We start from the raw sequence: 25,457 nt of genomic DNA, 5'->3' as shown, positions 1-25,457 counted from the left end.
GGCTCCTCTATCTCCAGGCAGAAATTCTCCTTTCTGCTCAGTCATCCTTGGCTGTCGGCCAACTATAATTGACTCTGTGTGAAGCTGCACAGAACTGCACGTTGTCAAATTCCCAACAGGATCTGAGCCCAAGAGTGGCTCGCTCCTCTCCCGTGGCTTCCAGCATCTAGGATTCAGAAGCCCCACTTTCCAGCCCTAGGAGTCTTCACAAGGGAGCTGTTTCCAGAGGAAGAACTGTGAGGGGAGAGAGACTTTGTGCTGCTCATCAGGCAATGGCTTTTTCCAGCTGCCTTGCCCCACCATCCAGCCCTGGGAGCCTTTCCCAAACCATGACTTTAATAATAATAATAATAATAATAATAATAATAATAATAATAATAATACCTTTATTGTCAATGTGCAACCTGTGTACAATGAAATTAACTGAGTCTCCCCCCCCCAAACACTCAGTCTCATTGCACTCTGTGTGCTTGTCACACAACACACCAACCCCGAAAGTCAGTTGCACTATATTACTTTCTGTTCAGCAGCCTAACAGCCCACGGATAGAAACTGTTTTTTAGCCCATTGGTATGACTGATTATGGGACGCAGGTGGCACTGTGGGTTAAACCACAGAGCCTAGGACTTGCCGATCAGAAGGTCAGCGGTTCAAATCCCCGCAACGACAGGGTGAGCTCCCATTGCTCGGTCCCTGATCCTGCCAACCTAGCAGTTCAAAAGCACCTCAAAGTGCAAGTAGATAAAAAGGTACCGCTCCGGCAGGAAGGTAAACAGCGTTTCCGTGTGCTGCTCTGGTTCACCAGAAGCGGCTTAGTCCTGCTGGCCACATGACCCAGAAGCTGTACGCCGGCTCCCTCGGCCAATAAAGCGAGATGAGCATCGCAACCCCAGAGTCGGCCACGACTGGACCTAATGGTCAGGGGTCCCTTTACCTATGACTGATTATACTTCTATATTTCCTGCCCGAGGGTAGAAGATTAAAGAGGTGCTGGCCGGGGTGTGAGTCATCCCTGAGAACTTTCCTTGCTCTCCTAAGGCAATGATCCCTTGCGATGTCATCTGTCGGGCTCAGGGAGCAGCCCATATCATGTGCTGTGTTCACCACCCTCTATAGAAACTTTCTGTCCGTGGCTGTCAAGCCATCATACCCCACTGTGATACAATATGAAAGGATACTTTCTATTGTGGACCAGTAGGAGGAGGTCATCAATTGTTGTTTAACATTGTTTTTTCGCAAGAACCTGAGGAAATGGAGTCTCTGTTGGGCCTTCCTAACCACCTGAGTTATATTGTTTTTCCAAGTGAGGTCTTCACTAAGGTAAACTCCCAGGAATTTAAAGGAAGAGACTCTCTCCACACACACACACCCCAATATACAACGGGGCTACTTCCCCTCTCTTCCTCTGAAAGTCCAACACAATCTCCTTTGTCTTGCTAATTTTTAAGTGCAAGTTATTCTCTAAGCGCCATGTAGATACTTTTTAAACCTCCCCCCTGTACGCTGATTCATCTCCACCTGTAATTAGACCCATTATGGTAGTATCATCTGCAAACTTAATAATTGCAGTGGATGGGTCAGATGAAATACAGTCATATGTATGCAACAGAGCACAGGTAGGGACTCAGCACACCTCCCTGTGGGGTGCCAGTGCTGAGCTTCCGGGAGGTAGATGTAACAGGCCCAATCCTCACTGTTTTGTGTCCGATCCCTCAGAAAGTCTTTAATCCAGTCACAGATGGTAGAAGAAAGGTCTAGTTCCATCAGCTTTTTGATAAGAATGTCCAGAAGGATGGTATTAAAAGCCGATCATAATCAATAAACAACATTGTTAAAAACAGCAGAGGCTGCTGGGAAGAGAGAAGAAGGGATTTTTTAAAGAAACAAATTTATAAGTTCTGTGCCTTTGTTACTCAGTTTGATCCTCCTGTGGGATCAGCTATGCTCTGCCTGGAGAAGTACTTTGATTTATCCATCCATCTTCCAACAAACGCTGTTGAGTTTAAGCAAGTGTAAAGTGATGTGCACTGAGGTATAGAAGCGACGACTGTTCACATGTACACTCATCACAGAATCTGAACTGGTGTTGACTGACCAGGAAGGAGATTTTGGGGTTTTGGGGTTTTGGTAATGATTGATGTTCTAGCGTGTTTTTAATATTATTTTGGGAGCTTCCCATAATGGCTGGGGAAACCCAGCCAGATGGGTGGGGTATAAATAAATTATTATTATTATTATTATTAGATTTTTTTTATTTTCAATGCAGAATCATAACAAAAATTACAAACATTGAATCCAAAATAATACTATACAGACAAAAATCCCCGGAACATATAAAAAAAAAAACAGAAAAGGAAAAAAAAGGCAAAGGAAAAAAAACTAAACTAAACTAAAACGAAAAAGCACACATCTACAGAACAAAACCATATCATTACATACATAAACACAAATTGACTTCCTTCCTTTGTTCTAAGACCTCAAAAAGTTTACTCTTACTGTATTGTTGTGTCTAATTAGATTACTTCCATCTTTGTGCTTTTTTACACCATTTTTTCTTATTCTTTAACCCTGTAAAGCATCATTCATTACATACCAATATACTAACTCCAGAAAAATGTTTTTTCATATACTCTTTAGCACAACCCCATTCTTTTAATAATTTCTGGTCCGATTGTCCCCTTATGTAAGCTGTGAGTCTTGCCAGATTTATGTATTCACAAAGTTTAATTTGCCAATCTTTCACTGATGGAATTTTTCTGCCTTTCCAGTTTTTAGCTATAAGCATCCTGGCAGCTGTTGTTGCATAAAGGAATACTTTCATTTGATTTTCGGGGATATCATTTGTAATTAAACCTAAAAGGAATGTCTCCGGTTTTTTACTAAAATATATTTTAAACATCTTTTTGAGTTCTTCATAGATTTCATTCCAGAATTGTTTAATAGGTCGGCATTCCCACCACATGTGAAACATTGTTCCTATTTCTTTTTTACATCTCCAACAGGTATTCGATTTTAATTTGTAAATTTTAGCCAATTTTACTGGAGTTAAGTACCATTGGTACACCATTTTCATAAAAATTTCTCTTATTGTATAACATGCCATGAATTTGATGTCATATTTCCATAATTTCTCCCATTGGTCCAGCCGAATTACATATCCTATATCACATGCCCATTTGATCATAGCTTCTTTTACTTCTTCATCCTTTAATTCCCATTCTAATAATAAATTATACATTTTGGATATATATTTTTTTGAGTTTTGTAATAATACTTTTTGTAATTTTGATTCTTCTTTTTCAAATCCTATTACTTTATCCTGGTTGAATATTTGTGGAATTTGGTGATATTGTAACCATGTGGTACAGTATTGGGTCACCTCATCGTATGGTCTTAGTTTTAATTGGCCCTGTTCTTCCTTTAGGAGCTGCTGGTAAGTTGCCATTCTTCCTATAGTATTTTTCTTTTTAACTGATATTACTTCTAGTGGTGAGACCCACCATGGGGTTTTTGGTTCTAACAACCTTCTATGTCTCACCCAGTCCTTGTATAATGCATTTCTAATTACGTGGCTTAGAAATTCTTTATGGACTGCCACTTTGTTATAAATTAGATAGGCATTATTATTATTATTATTATTAATGGCAGCTGTAAGGAGGGTAAATTCCATGCTGAGTTGCTGATGGTGAAAAGCTCACAGGCTCTACTGAGCACATAATCAATTATTTTTATTTCCTCCTTGTAGGTGAGAATCATCACGAGGCAGGAGAAATTCACATGGATGAGGAGACCTTCCAGACTCCAGTGCTCTCAGCAAACGGTGAGAAACTATTTGCAAAGTTCAGCCGGAGTCTAACAAGCTTTTGGGACATCAGCGTTTCTCAAGCTGTGGACCAAAGACCCCACAGGTGGGCATCAGTCCACGTTCAGGTGAAACTCAGTGCAGCATCTTTTTCTCACGGTGGCCAACCAGGTGCCATTATGGGAGGCCCATAAGTAGAATCCAAGCATAAGAGAAACTCTCCCCCTCCTGCAGATGCCAGCAGCTGGTATTCAGAAGCAGCGCTGCCTCCAACCATGGAGATCGTATCTATGCGACCACTTCTCCTGTTCTGCCCCGCAGAGGACCTTAAGGTCCATGAATAACTATAGCTTAGAGGTCCCAGGCCCTAAGGAAGTCAGAACATCCTCCACCAAGGCCAAGGCCTTTTCAGTGATGGCTCCGACCTGGTGGAATGCTCTGTCCCAGGAGACTAGGGCCCTTCAGGATTTAACCTCCTTCCGTTGGGCCTGTAAGACAGAGCTATTCCACCTGGCCTTTAATTTGAATTCAGCCTGATCTTTTATTTCCCTTCTTTTCCCTCCCCCTCCCCTTTTATGAAGATTACCCGCTCTGAGACCCCACAGCTAATTCTCCCCTGGTCTCCTTGCTGGCCCAAGTAGGACCAATTCAGCCAGCTAGCCCTGGGGAATTATCTAACTGATTTTTGAATTTTATTGTTATTCATGTTTTTATACTGTATTTTATGCTGCTTTTATAATTAAATGTTTTAAATTTGTTGTTAGCTGCCCTGAGCCCGGCTTTTGAACTGGGAAGGGCGGGGTATAAATAATCATCATCATCATCATCATTGCCATCGTGTCTAGCAGCCATTGATAGTCCTCTCCTCCATGGAAGAATCTTGTCTTCTTTCACAGCCACCCAGGGTGGTGGCCATCACTGCCTTTGTGCTTTGGTGAATGGTGCCCTCTCGTCTCCTTTCCTGCCCAGGGTCCCCGACGCCCAGCAAGTGCCCTGCCACTATCACCCATCACCACCTAGGAGCTGCCTACTGCAGCGAGGGGAGGCCCTGCCCAGGAGACCAGAAGTGCTGCCGTGTGGGGAATATTTTGAAGTGTGTCCTTCCAGAAGGAGGTATGTATGTTGCCCCTGTTCCCCATATCCCAGTGCCATGCATGGTGGAAAGGGACATAGTTCTTCTAAAAATCAGCCACTGCTTCCCTGGCTGGGATGGAGCAATGCTCAAGATCCTGGAGGAGCCCTGTGAATTTCCCTGCTGTTTGCCAGAGTGCCCTTGAGAAAGGATTCTGCCTACGCTGCCCTCTGCACACAACCATGAATCCTAGAGTTGAGTTTCTTGCATCTGGAGGAGTTACAGGGTGCAGTGGCCGAGCCTCACCCTAAGAAAAACCCCTTCCTGATCTCCTCTGCCATGAGTAAGTGGCCTTACAGTGGCCTGAGTGGATGAGGAGGTCAAGCACTTTGCACTGACAGGAGTGAGACCTCATCAGCGTGTAACTCCTGTGCTCAGAGATCTGCCCTGGTTGCTTATCTGCAATTGGGCCAAGTATATACAGTAAAGTGGGACGCGGTTGGCGCTGTGGGTTAAACCACAGAGCCTAGGACTTCCCAATCGGAAGGTCGGCGGTTCGAATCCCCGCGACAGGGTGAGCTCCCGTTGCTCGGTCACTGCTCCTGCCCACCTAGCAGTTCGAAAGCACCTCAAAGTGCAAGTAGATAAATAGGTACCACTCTGGCGGGAAGGTAGACGGCATTTCTGTGCGCTGCTCTGGTTCACAAGAAGCGGCTTAGTCCTGCTGGCCACATGACCCGGAAGCTGTACGCCGGCTCCCTCAGCCAATAAAGTGAGATGAGCGCCTCAACCCCAGACCTAACGGTCAGGGGTCCCTTTATGCAGTAAAACGCTTAACTTGGGACCAGTTTACCTACGAGATCAGCTTCAACCAGTGGAATAGGCACTACTGCAGGTGCCATAAAATTCCTGTTCTGCATCTGTGGGAATCTTAATCTTAATTTTGCAGATTCAGCAAAAATCCGCCAAGTCGCTGTTTTGCAGCCCGATCCCCAGATGTGTCCAGGAAAACCCAGACGTATGGCAGCCCTATTTTAACTTTTCAAAAGTCTTACGCGGCTGTTGTTGATTAGTGTTTTATTTTATTCTTTTGGTGGTGCTTACATTTTATGAAATAAATACAGTGGATGCTCGGGTTGTGAATGTGATCCGTGCGGGATGCACGTTCACAACTTGCAGCATCCGCAACCCGCAGTGGTGCATCTGCACTCACGCAGGTTGTGATTAAGTGCTTCTGCGCATGTGTGACCGCCAAAACTCAGATGTAATGCGTTCCAGTACTTCCAGGTTTTGGCTGTGCGCAACCCAAAAAAAACCCACAGCCTGAAGCATCTGTAACCAGAGGTATGGCTGTAAATAACTTGCAATGCTCCAGCTTTCATTTATGGCCACCTCCAGCAGCAACAAACCCAGCAGCTCCCAGAAGAATGCTCACCTGTGGCGCAAGAGACCCACTGACTGCCCTCTTGCCTTGCAGTGCATCGCGGCTACTGTCCCCACACGGAAGATCGTGCTGCTGCTGCTGCCTCCTCCTCCTCCAGCCCCTGTTCTGATGACACCCAGTGCACCTCCGAGGAGAAGTGTTGCTTGAGGGATGGTCTCAGGAGATGCACCAAGGCTCAGCCAGGTACCGGCCGTGACAAGCACCTGAAGCCCCAGCATCCCCACCCCACACACACTGCAGGGGCCTCCAGAAGGGCCAAAGCAGCACTGGGGGGCAGAAGAGTTGATCTTTCCTTCCAGCACCCGCTCCCAGCCCTGATTCATTCTATCTATCTATCTATCATCTATCTATCTATCTATCTATCTATCTATCTATCTATCTATCTATCGTATTTTTTGCTCTATAAGACTCACTTTTTCCCTCCTAAAAAGTAAGGGGAAATGTGTGTGCGTCTTATGGAGCGAATGCAGGCTGCGCAGCTATCCCAGAAGCCAGAACAGCAAGAGGGATTGCTGCTTTCACTGCGCAGCGATCCCTCTTGCTGTTCTGGCTTCTGGGATTCAGAATATTTTTTTCTTGTTTTCCTCCTCCAAAAACTAGGTGCGTCTTGTGGTCTGGTGTGTCTTATAGAGAGAAAAATATGGTATATATATATATATATATGCAGGTTTTGGTGTCCTCGGGTGTCTTCCCGTGTAAAAGTTGGGGTACCACTTAGGTGGGTCATTAGGTGGTACTCAGGATATCACTCAAGAAATCACTCAAGATATCCCTCAAGTAATTAAGGAACAAAAGAAGAAAAGGCACACTAGCCTGGGAACTTCCTCTCTGCCCAGAACATTGGAGGCTATACACCACACCCCCTCAACAGTATTTATAGGAACTCAAACACTGAGATCCTGCTCTGTTCCAGTAACAAGAAGCCGAAAGCACCAGCCTGAAGATGACGAGTGAGACCTCGTCGAAACGTCGCCTAGACACCCCAACTTTTACACGGGAAGACACCCGAGGACACCAAAACCTGCATTCCTGTACCCGTGAAAATCTACGAAAGCATATATATATATATATATATATATATATGCAGGTTTTGGTGTCCTCGGGTGTCTTCCCGTGTAAAAGTTGGGGTGTCTAGCCTAGACACCCCAACTTTTACACGGGAAGACACCCGAGGACACCAAAACCTGCATTCCTGTACCCGTGAAAATCTACGAAAGCATATATATATATATATATATATATATATATATATATATATATACCCCGCCCATCTGGCTGTGTTTCCCCAGCCACTCTGGGCAGCTTCCAACAAAATATTAAAATACAATAATGCATCAAACATTCAAAGCTTCCCTAAAGAGGGCTGCCTTCAGATGTCTTCTAAAAGTCTGGTAGTTGTTCTTCTCTTTGACATCTGATGGGAGGGAATTCCACAGGGTGGGTGCCACCACTGAGAAGGCCCTGTGCCTGGTTCCCTGTAACTTGGCGTCTCACAGCGAGGGAACCGCCAGAAGGCCCTCGGCGCTGGACCTCAGTGTCCGGGCAGAGCGATGGGGGTGGCAACGCTCCTTCAGACTCTGAACCCAAGAGCACCTCAATCCTGCCAACCAACCTTTGCTGTCCTTGGCAAGGAAGAGCCCCCTGGGCAGCTGGCCAGCCATGATGTGGCCACAGGAGAAGGTTTGGTGCCAAAGGTGCTAAGGGTGTGTCAGGATGACCCTGCCTTATCAGCAGACCTGAGAGAAGGGAGGGTTGTGCATCACGGATGTGGCTCAAGCCAAGAGTCCATTGGCATCCCTTGCCTGGTCTGCTCCTCCTCTTCCAGAAGATGACTTGGCATAGCCAGGGTGGCTGGGCTAAACGGGCCACTGGCCTGATCCGGCAGCCGCCTCTTAGGGCTCTGCTTTTTGCCAATTAATTTTCATTGATCTTCCAAATTTTTAACAGATTAACAGCAAATTAATTCAAATTTAACACAAATTTAAAAGTCGGCTTAATTTTTACTCACCTATTATCTATGCTTAATTAAGTATTCTATGTATATGTTTAAATCTTGCTTCTATTTATTTAATAATTGTTCACTTAGATTCATCCTGTTATGTATTTATTTAGATGTTTTGCTTATGCTTTTTTAAAAAAAATTATTTTATTTTATTAACATATGAAACACATACATATACATTTACACAATACACGTACACAACACACTACCTAATGTTCATAACATAAAACATACCGACATTACTCTATATACTACCTACCTATACTATACCTACACACCTACCCCACACAGACACCCACCAAGTGACTTAACTTCCAGCCGTTCTTGTTATGCTGCTTTATTTTTCCAACTAGCTTAAACGCATTTCATTATTTCTTTAATCTGTTTAAGATGTTTTGCTTATGCTGGTCTATGACCATAATAAAGTACTTGACATGAAAGTTGACTTTTAACCCACCTTCAAAACGTTTCTTTTCCCTTCCTCCTTTGCTGCTCACAATAAAATACTTCCTAATTACTTTTCCACCCATTCTCTATTGCCATTGACGGCTCATGTTCAATTCCCACTGAGACTTTTATTTAACTATTTCCCCAGTTAATCAAGTAGATTTAATCTTCCTTTGTGCTTCACTCTTCCCTTCCTCTCCAGAAAAAAGGGGCCTTTGCCCCAAGAGCCGCCTTTTGCCCGCGTTCCGCCCGTGCGACAGCGAGTGCAAGGACGACCGAAGTTGCAGCCTTGGGCAGAAGTGCTGCTTTAAGGACTGCGGCTTGAAGTGTGTTGACCCTGAGATTCACCATCAGGGCAGTGGGCAGCACGACAGGCAGCTCTGGGAAAGGGAGAAGGATGAGCCCAGCAAGCAGGAAGAAGGTGAGTTGTGGAACCACAGACTCAGCGAACTGTAGAGTTGGCAGAGACCCAAGGACCCCCCTTGCAATGATCTAGGGCAGGGGTCGGCAACCTAAGGCCCGTGGGCCACAAGCGGCCCACTAGGGTCGTTTAACCAGCCCAAAAGCCTCCCCTGGACTGAGCCGCCTGCTCAGTAAGTCCCTGTGTGCTGCAATAAACCGGCGCAGCGCAGCACAGGGACTCACTTCCACGGCACCAGAAATCATATCTGCGCAGATGCCAGAAAACACGTCTGCACACATGCAGACGCTGGAAACTGTGGGCATGCATGCGATCCGGTCCATGGAGGGATCTCTGCTGGAGTAAACCAGCCCAGACAAGGTAAACCTTGCCAATCCCTGCTCTAGGCGGGAAGCGAAGCTGCCTCAGAAGGAGGGGTCTGCTGTGGATCTCTGTCTGGCAAGTTGCCACTGCCGCTGGGCCAAGGGAGGGTCTTTCCTAGGCAGAGTCTGGAGGCTCCCGAAGCAGCAGCAGCAACAGCAGTGGGAACGTTTGCCGGATCTGATTTTGGCCTCATTGCAGGGAGGCCAAGAGCTCCTGATGAGTCCAGGAAGAGGGCTTAGCCCCCTCCTTCAGGGTAGAAGTGGGGTGGTGGGTCTTCCACAGTTGGGCAGGTGTCCCAAAGGAAGTGTGTTGTTAGGAGATTTTGTTCATGGCTTCAGTCTGAGGTGCCATAAAAAGGGAGTGAAAGGAACCAAGAGCCTTGGAGAGCTGCTACTTCCAAGTCTAGAGTTCTGCATAGCCGCTGACTGTCTTTAGGAAGTGCAAAAGCCCCCCACCCATTTTTCAGTGGTCCAAGGCAAGCAGTGAGAGGCTCCTGCAGATGCTGGTTGCACCCAGAGGCGCAGCAAGGTCAGGTGGTACCTGGTGCGAAAAAATTGTTGTCACCCCCCCACACACACACTGCAATTTTTGGGAACGTTGCCAGGGGTGTGAGCACTAACCTAAGATAAGCTGGAGTTCTTGTTATTAAATATACCAAGAAAAAAGCACACCAAGAACTCAGGCCAATGCAAGTTTCAATAGTGGTCCCTACTCACAAATCAATAGTCAATAGTAACAAAAACTAATCCATTCAATAGTATGTATTCTGACAATGAATACAAACTCAAATAGAGGTTACGAACTCTAACAGAGATTACAAACTCAAACTCATAAAGATATTTGAGTTTGTGTTCCTTGTCAGAATACATACTTTTGAAAGGGGTGTGAGCACTGGCAACCGGAAGTGTGAGCACTGCCCATCAGGGGTACCAGCAGCATCCGCTAACCACAGAAATCTGACCGCTGATCGCATAAACCCGCCTGCCTGGGATGCAAGCGCCACCCACCAGGGGGGTGCCAGGCTGATCGCCGAGCGTATTTGCATGATCAGCGGGCATATTTTCACGACAACGATCATGCCAGTCATTAAAATCCACCCGCCGGAGGTGAGAGCGCCACTATGCCCAGGGGGGATATTTTTTAAAAAAAGATATTTATTGAAGTTTCAAAAATTATATAAAAACAAAACAATAATACAAACAAAACACAAAAAAGTATAATTTCAGTCCCTTATTTTCTTATAACTTACTTCCCTGACCTCCTCATACCTCCCCTTTCTGTATTCCAGTTTCTAATTATTAGTTCAGCAAATCCTCTCCCTTAATTTTCATTTAATTTTTAGCCTTTCTTTTCTTTTTACTTAATCATTACAGCTGAAAACCACTTAATTTCTAAACCAACGTCATTCTAACATTCATTAATTTTGCAATGTTTCCTAAGATAATCCTTAAATTTCTTCCAATCTTCTTCCGCTGTCTCTCTTCCCTGGTCTCGGATTCTGCCAGTCATTTCTGCCAGTCCCATATAGTCCATCACCTTCATCTGCCATTCTTCCCAGGTGGGTAGATCTTGTGTCTTCCAATACTTTGCGATGAGTATTCTTGCTGCTGTTGTAGCGTACATAAAGAAAGTTCTATCCTTCTTTGGCACCCTCCCCAGGCATGAAACCTGGGGCAGACCGCACCCCCCCCTTGTGACACCCCTGGTTGCACCCCACCTCTGTAGAGCATCCCCTTTCTCTCTTTCAGTGCGCCCCGGACAGTGCCCTGTGCCCCATGGATCCGGGACGTGCGCAGAACTCTGTCGCAGTGATGCCTCTTGCCAGCTTGGGCAGAAGTGCTGCAGCAACGCCTGTGGCCACGAATGCATGAAAGTCACTGGAGGTAAGAGAAGTCAGCGGGAGCCCAAGCCATCGCTCTGAGCAGCTTCATTGGCACATCTATGCAACCTTAGCCTAAGATGGAGGCGCTCGCAGCGTCAGCACCTCAGCAGATCTCGCTTCTCCATGAGTCACAGCTTTGGATCTGGAACTGAGCAAGCTGTGGGGTAGCAGTGGGGCGGTGGGTCTTCTACACCTGGGCGAATTGGACAGAACTTTGGCGAAGAAAGCAAAGAATGGAAACTGAATAAAAAAGAAAACGTGTAGGGAGGAAATTCTTGTGATTTTTTTAAAGTGCCAAATGATACAGAAATGTGGATAACTGAATTTAAGATTGGGGAAAAGGAGAAACTGAGAGAAAATGGAATTGATGTTTTTATGACTGACTGATTGATTGATTGATTGATTGAATTTGTACACCGCCCCTTCATCCAAAGATCACAGGGCAGGTCACAACATGAAAATACAGTGGTACCTCGGGTTACATACGCTTCAAGTTACAGACCCCGCTTGCCCAGAAATTGTGCTTCGGGTTAAGAACTTTGCTTCAGGATGAGTAGAGAAATCATTCTCCAGTGGCGCGGTGGCAGCAGGAGGCCCCATTAGCTAAAGTGGTGCTTCAGGTTAAGAACAGTTTCAGGTTAAGAACAGATCTCCGGAACAAATTAAGCACTTAACCCGAGGTACCACTGAACAAAATAAGAAAACAGAATACCAAATAAAAGCAAAAGAGCTGGAATCCTCTCTCTCTTCAGCACCAACAAAGGGCTCAATAATCTCTCTCTCTGTTACAGTCAAGCCTGGCATCTGCCCCGCTCTGGCTCAAGGCAATGAGTCACTGCCCCTCCAGTTCTGCTCCACGGATGCCAGCTGCCCAGGGGACCAGCTCTGCTGCGAGACCATGTGTGGGCGGCAATGCTTGCTCCCTTTCGGAGGTGAGGAACTCCCTGGCGATAGAAGAAAACACTGGGGATGCTCTCCAGCTTGGCTTGCCAGATCATCCTCAACGTTCCCTGCAGCCTTTCCAGAACTTCCTCCTGTTCAGTCTTCTCCCTTTCTTCTTTTACCCAGTGCCCAGAGGATACTGCCCCAGGGAACCTCCCCAATCCAGCCAGAATGTAGCAAATTGTTCTTCTGACTTAAGTTGTGGTTCAGGCGCTGACTCCCCAAGGAAGAAGAAGTGCTGCAGTTACGGTCATCTGCAGACTTGCCTGGAGGCTGAGGAAGGTATTGCTTCTCCAGGAATGCTGGGGGTGGGGGTGGGCAATGCCAGCAGGACTTGGGAAGGATGTTCATGGGGCTTTGTAGAGCCCAGAGTTTGGATATTGCCCAAGTAGGGAGTGTGTGCAGAGGCCGCTTGCAGAATCTCCACTCCCTAATGCCCAGCTGTTTTGTGATCACTTGTGGTAGTACTGTGGGACTCGGGGGGCGGGAGAGGGCAATGCACTCTGCGCATGCTTCAGCGGCACTCTCATTTGTCACTTCCTCACACATTCTAGGATTGAGCCCTGGCATTCAAAAAACTATCCGGAGCCTCTGGACTCTGTTGCCACAATGCGCTCTTCAGAGATGTCCAGAGAGGGTAGTTCATGTACATGCAGCTATGAAAGACAACAGAGACCATTAGCATTGGCCAGGAGAAGGGAGAGAGTCAATAATAATAATAATAATAATAATAATAATAATAATAATAATAATTTATTTATATCCCACCCATCTGGCTGGGTTTCCCCAGCCACTCTGGGCAGCTCCCAACAGAATTAAAAGCACAATAAAACATCAAGCATTAAAAACTTCCCTAAACAGGGGTTCCCCAAACAGGGGTTCCAGGCAATTACCCAGGTCCAGTTTCCTTGGAGGTCAGACTGTGGTGTCTTTAGGATATGTGGTTGTATTCACACATATATCCAGCCTGGGCATAGGATGGAGGGGCTCATGGCATTAACACCCCAATAAACCCTGCTTCTCCATTAGCCACAGCACAGAGCAATTCAGTCTCTGTGTCTCCAGCTTCCAGCCTGCTTCCAGCTCAGCTCACACACAAAACCCCATGCTATGTAGCACTTGGGTGAGGGGGATCGAGGAAAGCTCGATCATTAGCCTGGAGAGCTTCATCACTTAGTTGTGGCTCTTGCAGTCTGGCATTCCTTTGGGAATGCCGAAGAGGACACTTAAGGGGCCAGCCAAGGCCAATGGCTCACAAAGAGACTGCCTGACTAGCTCAGCAACCTCCACTGTTCTGTTCTAACCCTCCCTGGGTGCAAGACCCCAAGTGTGGGAATGTTCAGGGATGCAGTAGAGAATATATTGTCTGATTATATCCTTTTCCAGCTTGTGTTAACAAGTTCATAATTTAGCAGAGTAACATTCCCCTTTTTAAACTTGCAGCGGATGCGTTTGCTCAGGCTTGCTAAAGCCTCTATAATAACTGTTCTGATATTTTCCCCTTATTCCCTCATAAAAGATAAGAAACGACACAGTCTTCTATAAAAATATAAAAAGAGTTTACTCACATTCTGTTCACAATCAGATCCCAGGAGGCAGACTTAGCTTAGAAAACTAACATTCACCTGGAAACTATCTCATAAGGAGACAGTCCCTTTGTCCTCTCCTGGCTGGAGGCCAAGAGAGCATCTTTGGCTAAGCAGATGTTGCTTCTTCAATGCATGTAGTCAAAAAGAGAGAGATGGCTGCCCTGCCCTGTGCTTTTGTCGTTACCTGCACAGGTGAGGCCACGCCCACCTCTAGTCACATGCAGAGGAAGTCTGTCCCAGCCCAGAAGGAAACAGGAAGTTTACCTGCTGGCTGGACAAACATTCCTCCCCATGTGTAAACATGCTCACTCTAGGGATGTTGTACCGGTACTTGACTGCTCTTAAAAAAAATTCCTTCCAGTAGCACCTTAAAGACCAACTAAGTTAGTTCTTGGTATGAGCTTTCGTGTGCATGCACACTTCTTCAGATACACTGAAACAGAAGTCACCAGACCCTTCTGTATAGTGAGAAGGTGGGGAGGGGTATTACTCAGAAGGGTGGTGGGAATGGGTGATTGGCAGATAGCTGTGATGAGCCTCTTGACGACTCTTAACGACTGCAATAGGTCTTACAGGAAAAAGCAAGGGGTGAGAAGGTGAAAAATGGCTTTGTCATGTATAATGAGATAAGAATCCAATGTCTTTGTTCAGACCAGGTCTCTCCATGGTTTTAACTTTGGTAATAAGTTGCAATTCAGCAGCTTCTCTTTCCAGTCTATTTCTGAAATTCCTTTGTAGTAGAACAGCTACTTTGAGATCTTGTATAGAATGTCCTGGGAGATTGAAGTGTTCTCCTACTGGTTTCTCTGTCTTGTGATTCCTGATGTCCGATTTATGTCCGTTTATTCTTTGGCGTAAGGTTTGGCCTGTTTGTCCAATATAGAGAGCTGAAGGACACTGTTGGCATTTGATGGCATACACAATGTTAGACGATGAGCAATTAAATAGTCCCGAGATGGTATGTGTGATGTTGTTGGGGCCAGTAATGGTGTTGTCCGGGTGTATGTGGCAGCAAAGTTGGCATCTGGGTTTATTGCAGGCTCTGGTGCCAGTGTCTGTGTTAAGTCTGGTTGTAGTATTATTGTGGGTTAGGAGTTGTTTAAGATCGGGTGGCTGTCTGTAGGCAATGAAAGGTCTTCCTCCCAGAGCTTGAGAAAGAGAACTGTCATTGTCCAGGAGAGGTTGTAGATCTCTGATGATGTGTTGTACTGTTTTAACTTGGGAGCTGTATGTGATGACTAGAGGTGTTCTGTTATTTTCTTTTTTGGGTCTGTCTTGCAGCAAGTTCTCTCTGGGTATCAGTCTGGCTCTTAAACAACTCCTTCAGCTCTCTATATTGGACAAACAGGCCAAACCTTACGCCAGATAGGCTACCTATCTGTAACTTGACTGCTCTTGTGTTTCACATCCCACACCAAGAACTGGAAGGGACTCGAGGCGTCATTCAGACAAGAGTGTGGCTGGAGGAGGTAGAACCAGTGGCGTAGCAAGGTCAGGTGGTACCCCGTGCAGAACATTTCTTGTCAAACCCCACCACCACCATTGAACTTATTAAAAGAAGGGAAAATAAGTTACTTAGAACTGGTCTCCTGCTTCTGTGGTTCAGGGCACAGACGCAGACCTCTCCTCCTTCTCCTCCTCTTTCCTCTTCCCCCAGAGCACCCTGGCATGTGTCCAAGAAAGAACGTGGTGCATAGCTTTGCCCCCTGCGAGGACAAGTGCCGAGACGACAGAGACTGTGACGTCAACAAGAAATGTTGCTTCAGCGGCTGTGGGCGGGACTGCCTGGACCCAGGTACTAGCACAACACCTGCACAACACTAGCACAAAAAGGGCACAGAGCTCAGAGCTCTGGGGCCCAAGAACATCCCCTCCTTGACCTCCATCCCCTCTGCCTCCCACAGTTCCCAGCAACCGATGCCTATTGCCCCCTGAGACCGGATTTTGCAGAGCGTACGTTCAGCTTTACTTCTATTGCCCAGTGCGGAGGAGGTGCCTTCAGTTTATTTATGGCGGCTGCGGGGGCAACACCAACCGATTTAGCACAAAGGAGGAATGTCAGAAGTCCTGTGGGAAAATCAACGCAGGTATGGAACATCTGCCTTGTTTGTTTGTTTTTTTAATATTTATTGACTGCAAAAATTTTTTTTGAAAAGAATAAAGGGTGCATCATGGACTCTGCCACCCACTAAACTCTCAGCTTACAATTCAAATCTGGGAAAAAGAAATGGCAGTTTGACATAAGAAGAGTTCTTCAGGCAAGAAGAGTCTCATTCAAAGTCAGCCTTGGGGAGTTATCCTGGGCTCTGTGCTACCTAGGAAAACCCAGCTGGTGGCAGCAATAGCCAGGAGTATTTCCTCAACTGCTGATGCAGCAATTGCGATACTATCTGGAGTGGTTAGACCTGACAGTTGCAAAATATTATTTCAGCAGCCAGGTGGTTGTTAAACAGGCAGCTCTTCTCCAAAATATTTTGTGCATACACAAACACACACAGACACACAGACTGAACATCCATGCACATTTGTGCAAGGGAGTCCATGGAAGCATAGAATGATAGAATTGTAAGGTTGGAAGAAGAAGAAGAAGAAGAAGAAGAAGAAGAAGAAGAAGAAGAAGAAGAAGAAGAAGAAGAAGAAGAAGAAGAAGAAGAAGAAGAAGAAGAGTAGTAGTAGTAGTAGTAGTAGTAGTAGTAGTAGTAGTTTGGATTTGATACCCTGCCTTTCACTCCCTTTAAGGAGTCTCAAAGCGGCTAACATTCTCCTTTCCCTTCCTCCCCCACAGCAAACACTCTGTGAGGTGAGTGGGGCTGAGAGACTTCAGAGAAGTGTGACTGGCCCAAGGTCACCCAGCAGCTGCAGGTGGAGAAGCGGGGAATCGAACCCGGTTCACCAGATTACAAGTCCACCGCTCTTAACCACTACACCACACTGGAAGGGACCCCAAGGGTCCTCTAGTCCAAGCCCCTGCAATGCAGAATAGAGTGGTACTGTTATTTCTCTTGACCTGGACACTATAGCTCTGCTGACGCAGCTTAGAACAGGAGCAGCTCTCTTGCTGCCGCATCCCACAGTGGACTCATGTTCAGCTTGGAATCTGCTAAGACCCCTAGTTGCTCTGGGGTTCCTCACTGCCCCATCACTTGGGGGTTTGGTTTCCAAATTACAGGTAGGTAGCCATGTTGGTCTGCTGTAGTTGAAAGAAAATAAAAAAAATACTTCCAGTAGCACCTTAGAGACCAGCTCAGTTTGTTCTTGGTATGAGCTTTCGTGTGCATGCACACTTCTTCAGATACACTGAAACAGAAGTCACCTGACCCTTGTATATATAGTGGGAGGGTGGGGAGGGGGGTGGGAATGGGTGACTGGCTGATAGGTGTGGTAAACCTGTTGACGACTGTTAACGACTGCAATTGGTCTTACAGGAAAAAGCAAGGGGTGAGATGGCTAAAAATAGCTTTATCATGTATAATGAGAAATTCTTTTGAAATAGTCCTATTTAATTGCTCATCTTCTACCATTGTGTATGCCATCAAGTGCCATCAAGTGCCCTTCAGCTCTCTATATTGGACAAACAGGCCAAACCCTACGCCAAAGGATAAATGGACATGAATCTGACACCAGGAATCGCAAGACAGAGAAACCAGTAGGAGAACACTTCAATCTCCCAGGACATTCTAGACAAGATCTCAAAGTAGCTGTCTTATTTCAAAAGAATTTCAGAAATAGACTGGAAAGAGAAGTTGCTGAATTGCAACTTATTGCCAAACTTAAAACCATGGAGAGACCTGGTCTGAATAGAGACATTGGATTCTTATCTCATTATACACGATAAAGCTATTTTTAGCCATCTATAAAGGTCTGGTGACTTCTGTTTCAGTGTATCTGAAGAAGCACATGAAAGCTCATACCAAGAGCAAATTTTGCTGGTCTCTAAGGTGCTACAGGAAGGATTTTTTTTTATTATTTGGTTTCCCAATGTCATTCTCTGGCCCAGAGGAAGGTTGCGCCAGCCATGGGCAACTGTCGCCTGCTGCCTGTGGTTAAACTGCTCCTGGCTCACCTCCCCCAGCTGCCTTATAAGAAGGTCCCACCCCCAGGGAGCCCCCACTCCGCTTCCAGAGAGCACCATGCAGCTCCACCTTGCCCTTCTCCTCCTGCTTCTGGGGCTCCTCTCCAGCTGTGCCAACTCTTCTGCTGCTGGTGGTGGTGGTGAGAGCCGGCGTCACCTGCCAAGGGGTGAGTGGGGGACATGGTGGCCATGCACCCCGCCTGAGGGTGGTCTCTGTTTGCCCAGGCCAGGGGGGACTCATGAGGACAACCAGACAAGGACTGCGTCGGGTCATCAGGCCCAGAAGCATTTAATCCTTTTGCCCTCGGTGCTAGCAGGTTCACATTGCAGAGATGAGGCAGCAGGAGAGACAGTGTAACTTCCTGGGGCCTACAAAAATCTTTTGATTTTTGTAATTCTTAACCAAATCCATAATTTAACCTTCAATGCACGTTCTGAGCAATGGCTTGCGCACTTGTGCTGTGAACTGAGCGTTTCTGAGCATTTCCAAATCTATATGAACATTCGCTCCTGCGCTTTGACGGCAGGACAGCACAGCCTCATTTTATGATTTGTATGTTTTCGTAAGCGAACCCCGTGCGAATACAACAAAGCGCTTGTGTGATACACATTGGGTTGTGTTGCCCACGCAGGTTTAACATCTAAAGTGCATGGCTGGTTCTGCAACAATCTTGTGGGTGCTTGTATTATTGATATGAGTCATTAGGATCTTGATATTCTCAACAAGTATGGATACCATCATATTTATTATTAACATGAAAATGAGACCCTGCTGTTATTTTATATCCATGTAAAGATTCTTAGCCTTTGCAGAGGTCCCCCCAAAAAAATTTCACCGGGGGCCAAACCTACTTTTGGTGGCCCTGCATGTCCAGCTGTGCATGTTTTCTGCCCCCTGGGTGTTGGGGGGTCTTGGTAGTGAAGCCTTTTCTAGCCTGAGTCCTGGCAGCTGTTTTGGATTACGACAGCTGGTTGTGCTGCAGTAGGATCGAGGCATTCATGGCCCATGCAGATGTTTCTGAACTACAACTCCCTTCCACCTCACCAAGCATGCCCAATGGGAGTTGTAGTTCAGCAAGCACCCAGTGGGCCAAAGGTTCCCCACACCTGGCATATGCAATGACAAGGAAAGGTCCCTCTAGTTTGGCATCAAGATGCTTCTGGGACAGGGCCCCACTGAGAACGATGTTAGGAGTGATGCCAAGTGCCACACGGAAGCTGACGCAACCCGGTTAATTTCTAGCCTTTCCCTCGTACACATAACTTGAGGTTGGCCTCTTGAATTTCACCTGCCATTATCTCTTCCTTTAGGAGCTGATGAGGAGCTTCTGACGGAGCTGGCATCCCATTCTGTTCCTGGTAAGTGTAAAGGCACCTTCCCAAGTTTTCTCAACAGGCTGGTGATGCCTCTAGGATGGCAAACATTCCTCTGCGTGTTTTTAGCATTCTCTCTCTCTCTCTCTCTTCAAGTTATTTGCAAATCGTTTGGTTGATCCAGAGGTTTTCAACCTTTGTGAGTCCATGGCTCCTTTGACCAACTACAGTCTTTCTGTGGCACCCCTGTGGGGCTCAGGAGCCCAGTTACACCACCCCTTGACTGCAAAGCCAGCAGCCCCCAACCCTTTTCAAACATCCTCCCTTGTGGAGTGTTCCCTCAGGCTCCTTGGGAATCCCTCCAGCTGCCACTGCTGCCACTCCTGTCTTTGAGCTGCCCCCTATCTGCCCCATAGAGAGGTGCCTCCTCACCCTGCCCCTGTGGGCTTGTCTGTCCATTCCCAGTAACAAGGGCTGGTGGGCTGCCTGTCTGGGCTCCCGCTTGCTTGCTTGCTTGCTTACTCCGAGGACATCTCAGTTCCTGGCCACCAGCACCCCCTGGCCAGCCCCAGAGGCACCGTTCGCCTCAGTGGTGGAGCTAGCCACTCGGGCACCCAGAGTGGAGCACATCCTGTGCACCTGGGGGGCAATTGGCATGGCAATCAGTGCCCATTGGGGGCAATCAGCGTGGCAATTGGCACCCAGGGGGTGTGGCAGTGATTCACCCAGGGAGGCGATTGGCACGGTGATTGGCACCCAGGGGGGCGGGGCAGCGATCCGCCCAGGCCCGATTTTGTCACCCCCCTCTAGGATGACACCCAGGGTGGACCGCCCCACTGCCCCCTTCCTACGCCCCTCCAGCTGCTCAAGCCTTTGGGAGGCAGAGACACAAGAGGGCATCAGAGGAGGGAAGGAAGGAAAGAGGGATGGAGGCCATTGTTGCCCGTAGCACCATCAAGACACCCCAGGGTGCCATGGCACACTGGTTGAAAACCGCTGGGCTAATCAGATGGCTTTAAAAGAACATTTGATGGATTCAAGCAGGAGGAGAGGGCTGTCGATGGATCCTAGGCAGAATGGCTCTGCTCTGCCTCTACAGTCAGAGGCAGTGAATGGTTTCAAAGGCCAGTTGCTGGAAAACCACAGGGGGGCAGAGTTGCTCTTGTGCTCAGATCCTGCTCCTGTGTTTCTCACAAGCCTCTGGTTGGCTGCTGTGGGCACAGAATGCTGAATGAGATGTGACATTGTCGTGATCCAGCAGGTTCTTCTCATGCTTTTATGTATTACTGTATTTTAATATTTGGTTGGAAGCAGCCCAGAGTGGTTGGCAGCCCAGAGTGGCTGGGGAAGCCCAGCTAGATGGGCGGGGTATAAATAAATTATTATTATTGTTATTATTAGTTTAATGTTTCCCACCCACCCACCAACACTCCCCTCCCACCCTGCTTATTTCTCCTGACTTCCTTTGGCTCTACCAATGTCCTCTCTCTCTCTCTCTCTCTCTCTCTCTCTCTCTCTCTCTCTCTCTCTCTCTCTCTGCAATTTAATCTTTATCGATTTTAAATATTGAATCCATTCCCCACAAAAAGAACCAAGGGAAAAAACACATCAAATACAAAGGAAATGTTACATATAAAATAAATTCTTCCATACGTTGAGACTTCCGTCATCCTCAGCATGGGTTCTTCGTTTCCTTGTTGACTGCATATTGTGTGACCTTTAACTTATCATAAATTATCTATAATCTTTGTAGCACAGAACATTGCAGAAGTTAATCAAAGCATGTCAAATATTTCATATGTCAACCATGTTCTTTTAAATACAATCTGTACGCATCCCATTCTTTGTCTCCTTCCTAATTTTCCCTGTCATCTTTCCCAATTCTACATGGCCAAATAATTTCGCCTGCCACGCCATTTTAGCTGGCATTTTGTGTCCCTTCCACCATTTGGCTATCAGCATTTTCGCGGCGGTGGTTGCATGCACGAATACCTTTCTCAGTTCCTTCGGAATATCTGCCGCCATGATGCCTAAAAGGAAGGCTTCTGGGTTTTTTTATGAAAGTTAGTTTAAATGTTATTGTTTTAGCTCATTATAAATAATTCCCCAAAGTTTATTTTATCTTTTTACATTTCCACCCATGTCATCTTATTGCTGTTGTGGATTTTATTTCTGAGCGCCATACATATTGTGACCACAGCGCCATCGCCACCCAGTGTCCCCTTTCCTGGGGGTTTTTAAGCAGAGTTTGGGCGGTCATCTTCCTGGATGCTTGAGCTGAGATTCCTTCCTGCTAGGGGTTGGACTAGATGACCCTCAGGTCCCTTCCAACTCTACCATTCTATGATTCTCTGACCTCACCACAGTCTGTAAAACGGGTCTCTCCTCCGTGCCTAGATTTCTGCAACCTCCCCAGTGACCCCGGCCATTGCGACAACTCCACCCTTCGATTCCACCACAGCCCCCACACGGGGCAGTGTCTGAAGTTTCTCTACCGAGGCTGCGGGGGCAACAGGAACAACTTTGGGACGCAGCTGAGTTGCCTGCAGACGTGCGCGGATCCTGGTGAGCAGGCAGGAGGACAGTCCGGTGGGCTGGGGACGGGGAGGGTAAATTCATCCCTTTCTCTGTTTGCTTTATGCATGCCGTGAAATACTGTATGCAAGATGAAAGAAGGGCCAAGGAATGAGAGGTCAGCAAACTTTTTGAGCAGGGGGCCAATCCGCTGTCCCTCAAACCTTGGGGGGGGCTGAACTATATTGGGGGGGAATGAACAAATTCCTATGCCCCCCAAATAACCCAGAGGTGCATTTTAAATAAAAGGACACATTCTACTCATGTAAAAACAAGCTGATTCCCGGACAGTCCGCGAACCAGATTTAGAAGGCAATTGGGCCGGATCCAGCCCCTGGGCCTTAGTTTGTCTACTCATGGGCTAAAGTTTCCTACAGTCTAAAGCTCTTTGAAACAAATGTTTTCCACCTGCTGTCTACAGTCCAGAAGGGAGCAGGCCAAACAGACTGCCTTGGGCAAGGAGTTCCACAGATGTGCAGCCACCACTGAAAAGGCCCTAGACCAGGCTGAGGAGCCCGATACGCCTGAGGGTCATATTCCCTCATGGACAATCTTTCAGGGGCCACATGGTTGTTTACAGTATTCTCTTAAATACATCATCATCATCATCATCATCATTATTATTATTATTATTATTATTATTATTATTATACCCCACCCATCTGGCTGGGTTTCTCCAGCCATTTCGGGCAGCTTACAGCATAACTAAAAACATAATAAATTTCATCCCCTCCATTTCCATTAAATTAAATTCATCTTTTTAAAAGTTCTCTTACATTTCTGATTAAAAAATATGCTACTTGTGCATCTGATTCTACATGGCTCTTCCCTTTGTCAGAAAATTTATATTCTGTGTGAAGTCAAACTAAAAACAGTCCTAAGAATAAAAGACATAAAATAAAAAAATAATACAAAAATGAAAACATAATGAAAACACCGAGCCTTTAAAACCCTCCCTAAACAGGGCTGACTTCAGAAGTCTTCTAAAAGTCAGGTAGCTGCTTATTTCCTTGACATCTGACGGGAGGGGTTCTGCAGGGAGGGCGCCACCACCAAGAAGGCCCTGTGCCTGCACAGAGGAAGATTTTGGCAAATCCCTGCTGTTTCCTTCCAGGTGTCTGCCAGCTCCCACAGCATCAAGGAAATGGGGATGCTCTGCGCACTCGCTTCTACTACAGCCCCACCTCCAGGACCTGTGAGAGGTTCATCTATCGAGGGCACGGAGGCAACGGAAACAACTTTTTGACGAAAGAAGACTGCCTACAGTTCTGCGCAGCTCGTGGTAAGGACAGGCTTGCTCCAAGGACACCGTCAGCTGAGATTTCTGCATTGCCGGGGGTTGGACTAGATATCCCTGGGGGTCCCAACTCGGCAGTTCTATGGTTCCATAACAGGGGTCAGCAACCTAAGGCCCATGGGCCGGAAGAGGCCCACGGAGGTCATTTGACCAGCCCACAAGCCTCCCCCAACCGCGGCACCGAAAATCATGTCTGCGCACGTGCAGACGCAGAAAATCACGGGCGCGGAATCCGGCCCCCGGAAGGGATCTCCGCAAGACCGATGCAGCCCAGGCAAGATAAACCTTGCTGACCCCCATTCTATGATTTGCATGCAGACATAGCTGTCAACTTTTCCCTTTTCTTGCGAGGAATCATATTCAGAATAAGGGAATTTCCCTTTAAAAAGGGGAAACGTTGACAGCTATGCATGCAGAAGGTTCCAGCCAGTTTCAATCCCTAGTTCTGCAGCTGCAGGATCCCCTTACCGAGACAACCCTGGGGTAATCCAGCGGCTACTCAGAACAGAAAATTGGGGGCTAGATAGATCAGGGTGGGTGGCTTGGACTAGGCAGCGGCCTGCATGTTGGGAGATTCAGAACAGAGGAAAGAAATAATTTTCAATAAAAAATAAAAAATAGTCAATGGCAACTGGCCTCTGCAAAGGCAGCAATGCTTCTGAATGCTAGTTTCTGGAAACCGTAAGAGATCCTGCATGCTGATTTCGCACAGGAATCTGTTTGGCCACTGGGTGCACAGGCTGCTGGTCTAGGTGGGTCCCTGGACTGACCCAGCAGGCTTTTCTGAAAGGTTTATCATTGTGCTGAACCCGGGGGTTAACCCAAGTAACGTGGTCCAGGTCTGGTCCCAAATCCAAGGGTTCCGGAGGAGTCATTCCGACAGGGCCAAGGCAGGACACGAGGCAGGAAACCAGGCAAGGACAGGTACAGGATCTCAGGCAGGATCTGGCAAATAGCAATGTTGCTCCTCCAACCTGGGGCAGGGTCCGACAGCCTTTTATCTTTGTTGGGGTAATGGCTGGTCCTGATCCCCCGGAGGCTCACCTCCCTGTCTCGCCCGAAGGCAAGCACTCTTCCTGCGAGTACTCAGGTCTCTCCTTCCCTCAGACCTGAGTCTCTGCAGCTCGGGAGACGTCGGTCGGTGGGTGACTAGACCCAGAGGCCGCCTCAGCCTCCCCTGACCCAACCGGTAGTGGAGAACCGGTAAGTGATGGCCCAGCTGGCTCAGGCCCCTAACACGGCCCAGCTGGTGCTTGTTGCAGGGGAACCTGTGCAGACTGGGACTCTTCAGGATCAGGCCCCAGACTTGGTTCAGATGATGCCTGAGGCAAAGGATGCCGTGCAGACTGAGACTCCTCTGGTTCCGAGTCCGAGCCCAAGTCCCAGGGCATCACAATCATGTTCCAGATCTCCAGCTGGCAAGATGAGCCCTCTGAGACTGATGGGGGTGCCTCTCTTCTTTTTCCAGGAAGACAGTGACCCCCCCACCAAGGCAAGATACAAAGCTCCTGGGACCCTCCAAAGAAGAGCCCACCAACCCGAGGCTGACTCCTCCTTCCTTCGCCTCTCTTTCTCACTCTCGCTTGCCCACACTTATATCTTAAGACCTCGATCTTTGCTTCTCCAGCCACAGCTCTCAGAAGGGTCCCTTCTCCCTCAGAGGGGCTCCTTCTCCCTTGCTGCCCCTTCTGGTAGTGCGGTGCAGTGGTTAGAGCACTCTGCCATGAAGCCCACCAGGTGCCCTTGGGCAAGTCACCCATCTCCCAGCACAGTTATTCTATGATTCTGTTGGGTGGGAAGGAAAGGTCATGTGACAATATCAATGGTGATTCTTGAATTGCAGGGGTTGGACTAGATGACCACTGGATTCCCTACCGACTCTACAATTTCATGATTCTGTGTCCTCCCTCCCTTCCAGAGAATAGCCCTGTGATACCATCTCTCTCGTTCTTCAAAACTCCTTTTCTGCAGAGTCTTTGCACAATGCAATCATCCTTCGTTACCCTCCCTGCCTCCCATCATATTGTAAGCTTTTAGGGGCAGGGATCTGACTCTGCTTCTGGTACTCACCATATGCCTTGCTGGCATGGGCATAGCCAGGGGTTTTGTTGTCAGGGGTGGGAGTTGTTAGGGAGCAGGCTTCTGCTGGGCGGTGGCAGAACCACAGTGAATTTTGTATTTTTAATGCTTTTCAGTCATTTTTGAGTATTCACCATTATAAGGCCTCTTCAGCTGC

The 25,457-nt window shown here is 47.3% G+C and overlaps 2 protein-coding genes across 2 annotated transcripts; both read left to right on the top strand.

Annotated features, from left to right (window-relative positions):
- Window positions 1–1,162: 1,162 nt before the first annotated feature.
- LOC309371640 (uncharacterized protein) lies at window positions 1,163–11,363 on the top strand (the record flags this gene model as incomplete). Its single annotated transcript, XM_081914490.1, has 6 exons — window positions 1,163–1,320; window positions 3,746–3,820; window positions 4,772–4,915; window positions 6,352–6,501; window positions 8,970–9,188; window positions 11,314–11,363. Exons 2-6 carry the CDS (start codon window positions 3,778–3,780, stop codon window positions 11,361–11,363), a joined length of 606 nt encoding a protein of 201 aa, XP_081770616.1. The 5' UTR covers window positions 1,163–1,320; window positions 3,746–3,777.
- LOC309373032 (tissue factor pathway inhibitor 2-like) lies at window positions 11,287–24,981 on the top strand. Its single transcript, XM_081917205.1, has 9 exons — window positions 11,287–11,434; window positions 12,225–12,365; window positions 12,502–12,657; window positions 15,622–15,759; window positions 15,869–16,051; window positions 19,348–19,395; window positions 21,748–21,915; window positions 23,039–23,206; window positions 24,690–24,981. The coding sequence occupies exons 1-9, from the start codon at window positions 11,419–11,421 to the stop codon at window positions 24,698–24,700; spliced, it is 1,029 nt and encodes a 342-aa protein (XP_081773331.1). The 5' UTR covers window positions 11,287–11,418; the 3' UTR covers window positions 24,701–24,981.
- Window positions 24,982–25,457: the final 476 nt, after the last annotated feature.

Source organism: Podarcis melisellensis (assembly GCF_964234715.1).
Source record: "Podarcis melisellensis genome assembly, chromosome: 6".
Lineage (NCBI taxonomy): Eukaryota > Metazoa > Chordata > Lepidosauria > Squamata > Lacertidae > Podarcis > Podarcis melisellensis.
This window is presented reverse-complemented; position numbering and strand designations above follow the sequence as displayed.

What these genes read in the sequence shown, in the direction of transcription:
- LOC309373032 (XM_081917205.1), top strand. An exon ending in TTGCCTGGAGGCTGAGGAAG is followed by an intron (nt 12,658 to 15,621) that starts GTATTGCTTCTC and finishes CTCTTCCCCCAG; the next exon opens with AGCACCCTGGCATGTGTCCA. An exon ending in GCAGACGTGCGCGGATCCTG is followed by an intron (nt 21,916 to 23,038) that starts GTGAGCAGGCAG and finishes GTTTCCTTCCAG; the next exon opens with GTGTCTGCCAGCTCCCACAG.